This window comes from Etheostoma cragini, chromosome 12 (genome assembly GCF_013103735.1).
Source record: "Etheostoma cragini isolate CJK2018 chromosome 12, CSU_Ecrag_1.0, whole genome shotgun sequence".
Classification (NCBI taxonomy): Eukaryota; Metazoa; Chordata; class Actinopteri; order Perciformes; family Percidae; genus Etheostoma; species Etheostoma cragini.
This window is the reverse complement of record NC_048418.1, coordinates 18,021,868-18,028,450: the sequence shown is the minus strand read 5'-3', so window position 1 is coordinate 18,028,450 and position 6,583 is coordinate 18,021,868. Positions and strand designations below refer to the sequence as shown.

General features: G+C 38.0%; 1 protein-coding gene across 1 annotated transcript; it reads right to left on the bottom strand.

Annotated features, from left to right (window-relative positions):
- Positions 1-1,626: 1,626 nt before the first annotated feature.
- Positions 1,627-5,151, bottom strand: LOC117953686 (bypass of stop codon protein 1-like). Its single transcript, XM_034886950.1, has 5 exons — positions 5,097-5,151; positions 4,477-4,497; positions 2,356-2,484; positions 1,993-2,245; positions 1,627-1,830 (listed from the first exon to the last, which is right to left on the bottom strand). The coding sequence occupies exons 1-5, from the start codon at positions 5,149-5,151 to the stop codon at positions 1,644-1,646; spliced, it is 645 nt and encodes a 214-aa protein (XP_034742841.1). The 3' UTR covers positions 1,627-1,643.
- Positions 5,152-6,583: the final 1,432 nt, after the last annotated feature.

Sequence of the window (6,583 nt, the reverse complement as noted above, 5' to 3'; positions counted from 1 at the left end):
AGAGTTAGCTTGTTTTCAAGTGTTGCTAATGCAACACTTGAAAACAAGCTAACGCTAATGTTAACATTAGCCGACGACGGAAAGAGGAAATGAGGATTTCTGTCGACAAACAAACTAAATGACCATCACAGCAACACGTGTAGTGGAACATTTAATTGGATAGATGGATAATCACCACCTCACGTCCATGAAATAGAGGAAAATGGGCCTCGACGTCAAATAAAGTAAGTAACATAACTCCTCCGACTGTCTAACGTTACCTGTCTTTGCTTGCTGGTGTTTTTAACTGTTACCTGATAGTTAAATGTCTCTACGGCTTTCGGTGTTGTGTTTAGTTCCTAGTGTAGCCTATAGTTAAATTGAACTTATCTTCGACTCTGAAGCTGTTGCTGATGTGTGCTTGTTGATATTCTGTAGTATCTTGTTTGTCTACTATTGAAGCTGCTTATTGCAGAACTCTTCACAGACACCAGGGTCACTTTTGGAATTTCCTTCATTTTGCATTTATCTTTCTGATGTATGATTTGTGAAGGAGCTGTGCATTAGGTTTGCTACATTTGCTTCTAAAAATGTAGGCTAGTCATCCTTTTTTATTGTTAAACTGTGCTGTAAAATGAGTCATAGGCTTAAGCTTTAATAAGTAGACCAGGGGTCTACAAACGTCTTTTTAAGCCAAGGACCCCTTAACGGTTAGAGAGATGGGGATGGACCTCTTAGTGGGCTAGTACTTTTAAAGGCCATTTATTTCATGGATCCAGGATACTATGCCTCCTGATAAAGTTCCCTTGGCCTTTGAAATTAAAATAACCCCACATCATCACATACCCTTCACCGTACTTAGAGATTGGCATGGGGTACTTTCCATAAACTCATCTCTCAATGCAAATCAGACCAGCAATTGGGCTAACTGAAATAACACCATGCCAATCTCTAGGTAAGGTGAAGGGTATGTGCCTACCTCTATGGGGATTTCATATAGGGGTGTGTATACTTAAGCCCCTTCTATTTTAAGGAAGAACATTTATTTATTCACAATACACTTATAAAATAGGTGTCCTCAAAAGTCAGATTTTTTTCTAATGAAGGCATTAAAATTAATTTGTAAAAAGATGATTTTTTTTGTATTCCTCTTTTTAGTCAACTTTAGCATGGATTCATAAACTTATGAGCACCGCTGTATGTTAAACTATGTGGCTACCTTACCTATGGGCCAGTTAGCCTAGCATCAGTGTTTTTTTTTCATAAATAGGCTGATTTATATTTGCTAGTAATTTGTTTGTTTTCCTCCTTCTGGGATCAATAGAAGCGTTCGTGTAAATAGCCACTATATGGTCAACTGTAGAAAAAAGGTGCAACTAAAAAAACATTTTACAATTTAGAACTGAAGTACAGAAGTCCATGTGATGGTGAAATCTGTGTTTTTGTTGGAAAATCCAGATTTTCTCCCACCTGCTGGTGAAGATGTGACACTACTAGTGTCCAGAGTTCTGGTGTCGGTCGGTGTTGTTGCTGCTATGAGGAAAAGAAAACTATAAGCAAGCATGACTTATTGAAATTGTTTAATTGCTTTGAAATGGCTTCAGCAGAAATGATAATGACCAACCTGTAGCTGTGGAGACTGGACGCTGAAGTGGTGAGGTCATCTAATTGCGTAGATATAGTACTGCCACTGTCATGGTTGCTGTAGCAGCAGACATTATGGAGGCTACGTTTGTGCTCACATCTGATGAAGTTGTGCTGTTATCTGCTGGGAAGACTGGTAAAGTTGTGCTGTTATCTGCTGGGGAGACTGGTAAAGTTGTGCTGTTATCTGCTGGGGAGACTGGTAAAGTTGTGCTGTTAACTGCTGGTGTAGATAAGCTGCTCTTTGTTTTACTGGTTGCTGTAGTAGCAGAAACTGTGAATGCTGTAGTTGTACTCCCTTCCACCAGTGAGGAGTAGGTACTGCTGATTGTTGTGCTGGGTTCAGTAGAAATAGAGTTTGTAGATGATGTTGTGCTGTTATCTGCTGGGGAGACTGGTGAAGTTGTGCTGTTATCTGCTGGTGTTGAGCTGCTGTTTGTTTGGCTCGTTGCTATAGTAGCATAGACAGTAGATGCTGACAATGTACTTCCTTCCATCAGTGTAGATGTTTCATTGGGTGCTGACGAGACAGTGGAGGAAGAAGTTGTGATATTTTTTGCCAGTGTAGATGTATTACTGCTGCTTGTTGTGCTGGGTGTGGTTGGAAGTGCAGTGGTTAAAGCTGAAATCAAGAATAAAGAGTGGCAATATTAATATTGAACCCAATCTCAAATCCTAAACCGACATAATAGTGTGTTTTATTTAATTTTTTTAGTGTTCACCCTCACTCACGTTTCTTGCAGGTTGAAATGTAGTCAGGACAGCAGTCGCCAAGTTGCAAGCAGCCCGCATCACAGAAACATTGTCTGGAGCAGGAGCTGTTCGTACCGGAGCAACACAGCACGGGGGGACCTGCACAGCCTGAAGCACAACCAGCACAGAAGTATACAGGAGGGTTGGAAAGGAATAGGATGTAGCTGTTGTCAACGGTTCTGTATGAACAGATAATATTCAGGTAAAGTATTGTTTAAAAAAAAAAATATATCATTAAAAATATCAAAAATTGGGAAAATAATATATTTTTTTGAAATTCTCAATAAAAAAACAAACCAATATTCCACTATTATTCAGATTTGACAATATTCCAAATTTGATACAGGTCATAAACGGCATATTCTGGTTGGATATTCCGCATAAGGTCTTTTTCCAAATATAGCATTGTCTGATTAAGACATGTTCGATATTCTGATATTATTCAGGGTTTAGAGGCATTCTTTGGACATGTACACAGCACATTCAGAATATGCGTCTCAATCAGGCTTTTTCCCCCCGTTTACAGCCTCTTGCCTGTTTACGACTTATGGTCAGCTCTGTGCGTTGGACGGGTGGGAATCTCTTGGCACCTCCCAATTCGATTCAGAGGTCAACGATTTGATTATAAACCGATTATCGTTGCATCTTGACGCAACATTTATTTTATGCACATTTCCAGCGCTCTTTTGGCCAATCAGCACAGCGGGTCCCCATATAAAAACGGCTAGTAGCCCTCCCAGTGCCTCTTGCTTGATGGTGATGGAAGTGCGCTACACTTCCGGGTCGCTCACTCCGTCCGTTGTTTTTAGGGCTACAGATCTTCGGCTGGTGGGTCCTTTTCTCCTCCTTGCCTGAGGGAACCCAGTTAATCCTTGTGTTGTCCTAGGGTCAAATTGGCCAGTTTTAAAGTATTTTAAATCGGAAATATGGATTTCTTTCAGCCAAATTCCCTAATAACAACATGGATGATTCCATACAACATTCTTCAGGTAAAATTTATGATTACTTTGATTGAATTTTTTGGGTGTTTTATTTAATCTTATAGAATTTTAAATCCTTTTTTATGGTTTCAAAACAGTATCTGGACTAAACTTTGACCAATACCCATCTGTGATACACTCAACATCCTCTAATCTTAGATTTTTAGTCAAATGAATTTAGAATTTCTGCCTTTGTAACTGGAAACGTATTTGTATAATTTGATACAAATGATGTTTGATCATCAATAAGTGTAAACCTATTATTAAACCAGTTCCGGTTTTAAAAGAAGCGCCAAAAACATGGAAAAAGTGACAAATAAATCAATAAAGCCCAAAACAAATTTTAATTTTAATCTTGAAGGACAATTTCATGGTTAACGGGAAGACAACACAAGGGTTAAATAGAAACAAGTAACGCGGTAGCTGTCTGGGTGGGTTGCATGTTGTAGGCCGCTTCTTCCTTCTGGGTTAGATCGTCCTCTAATTGAACGGAACCGTGCTGAGGCTGCCGGAGAGGCTTCCTTCTCCCCCTCCACCGGTAAGCCTCAGCCCGATTATAATTTCCCCTTTTCCTTATGGTATGACTGTTTGCTGTGAATTTAATGTTTTTAAAGTTATCTGATACTTGTTAAAAATAAACTGGTTAATCTCTTCTCCGGCACCTTTTTGTAAACTGACCTGTGTGTCCTTAAATCATACAGATAGCATTACAAGTAGAGCCCAACCGATAAAGCATTTTTAAGGCCGATACTGATACGAATATTTGGTTATTTAAAAACAAGATTTTATATATATATAAGATATGCCCATGACATTATTTTCACAGCAAGAGAACAGCGAGAGAACATTTTCCACACTGATAGCAAAACATATGTAATTGAGAGTTTAAAAAAGTATTGAGATTTTTTTTCTTCTCAGAAATAATTTTAAATATTTAAAATTTATACTGTATTTACATTTTTTTTTCTCTCAAACGTTTCTTTTTTCTCTCAGATCATTTATTTTCTTGCACGTAATAAAGAAACTAATCCAGCACCATAAATAACAAAAATATCATGTGCATTGTGGTGAGGAATGGAAGCAGGAAGCACAGTGTATGAGGTGGTGATGTGGGTATTACCTGCTGGAGCTGCTGGTTGAGCTAGAAAATGAAAAAGTGAAAAATAATGACATTTCATTTGAATGCTGGAAAAAAACATTTAAATTAAACATTTGCTCGAGATGAAAGAGAAGGCGACAGGCATGGGTGTCACAGTGAAGTCGTACAGCAAAATTGGAGATTGGTGTTATTAATGTTCTCTATAAGATGTTTTTCAAACATCTGGATTTGAACAGCAATAGTAGTTTATTCTTACTGCCAATTTAGGTCATTTTCACACTGAGGTCAGTACAATAAGCACTGATAAATGACCTCCTACTAACATGTAATAAAAGAACAGGTGACCTGGTCCAGCAGCAGCATATTTTTAATCGAGCCTACTCGCACTTGTGAGGCAATTATATATTTACCCTTTTGTTTTTCTGAATATTGCTTAGTTGAGTATTAAAATTATGTTGTTGTTTTAAAATGATTAAATTTAAATTAGCGTTCAAATCAAGTCCAAAAACTATAAAATCATAAAATTATAAAAATAATTGCGTTAATTTAAGTTAAACACAATTTTTGTATTATGACTTTAGTATGCCATGACTTTACTTTAATAAACTGTTCAGTATTAAATATGGTAATGTTTCACTCACCATCATAAAGTAGGAACGCCAACAAGAGAGAGAAGTACAGTGGAAACCGATCCATGACTGTGTGTGGCGGCTGTTTGCAGTCTCTCTTTATACAGACTCTCTCCTGATGAGAATAACGCTAACAATAGTAATGCTATTTCTTTCTCAGGGAAACCTTATCTTCTTCATGTCACAGAAGACCTGTCATTATTTTTATTTGTGCAATGATTATAAGACAGTCTGACAGTAGATATGTCAAGAATGCAGTTGCCCATGTTACTCCTAATAAACACGACGTTTACTCAGTTCAAACTTTTATTGAGTGCATAGCTAGCTAAGACACACGTGTCCGCCATCTATCACACAACTGACAAATCGGTCTGTGTACTTGGCGGCCAACGGATTTTCGTTTTGAAATGGAAAAACAAAACAAAAACGAAAAACATCCAGTTTCACAATTACCATTAGTAAAATGGTAAAAACTTTGGCCGAGTTCCCAGCTCAATAATAAGTTGTCGAGGAGATATTTTCTATTTGTTATTTAAACGTAGGAGTGTGTCTTGCCTGTTCCCTTGGTCCCGCCCCTTTCCCCATACACACTGGAGACAGCAGCGTTATTTCCCGCCCACTTCCTGCTTCTAATTGGCTCTGACCCTGATGGCAAAAACGTAAATACAGTATAAATTTGAAATTTTTAAAATTATTTCTGAGAAAAAAAAATCTCAATACTTTTTTAAACTCTCAACTACATACGTTTTGCTATCGGTGTGGAAAATGTTCTCTCGCTGTCAATCAGAGGCAGAGCAGCGCAATCTGTTTTTTCCAGGTTAGGAAAATGCGCATGTATCAAGGGATGGTGACTGGACTGTAGGAGAGTTTTTGGAGGAATAAATGTGGGGAACAACTCAAAATCCCTGTGAAAAAGTGTATTTTTGATATCCGTATCAGTTTTCTAATGTTAAATAATGTTAAAAGGTGGTTTAACTACCTCCTGTGGTCATTGTCCTGAAGCTCATGGGGAGAAAATAAATAAACTACAGTGTGTACAGTTTAACAATCTGTCCACATTGATATACATTGACAATCTGTCCCCACAGATTGTTAAACCGTGCACACAGTTTATTAATTTTTCTCTTCCAGGATCTTAAGGGGGCTCCGTAGAAAAAGTCTCTTGTTTTGTTGTCTACTCCATCTGACGTGGCCAGAGTTTCCCCTGCCAGAGTGCTTCACACATCACGTCTAATTCTCTTAGATTGCCAACAGATCTCCCAATCAATGTACCCCCATCAGGGAGATTCACAAGAGAAGCATCGCTGAAAACAATAATGTGTAGAGCATCACTCTTTCAGAAAATGCTGAAACCTGCGAGACACCTTTTTCTGATTCAAGCTTTCTGAGAACTTTATTTGTTTCATGAATAGACTTGACTGTGGCATCTTTTATATTTGACGCTAAGTTGCTTGCATCAAACATAATGTCTGGTCTAGTTTGTATAGTATCTGTCCTAT

Coding starts and splice junctions, on each gene's coding strand:
- LOC117953686 (XM_034886950.1), bottom strand. CDS start 5,151: ATGGATCGGTTTCCACTGTACTTCTCTCTCTTGTTGGCGTTCCTACTT. Junction 2,485..4,476: donor TCAACCAGCAGCTCCAGCAG/GTAATACCCACA, acceptor GTTGTGCTTCAG/GCTGTGCAGGTCCCCCCGTG. Junction 2,246..2,355: donor CATTTCAACCTGCAAGAAAC/GTGAGTGAGGGT, acceptor TCTTGATTTCAG/CTTTAACCACTGCACTTCCA.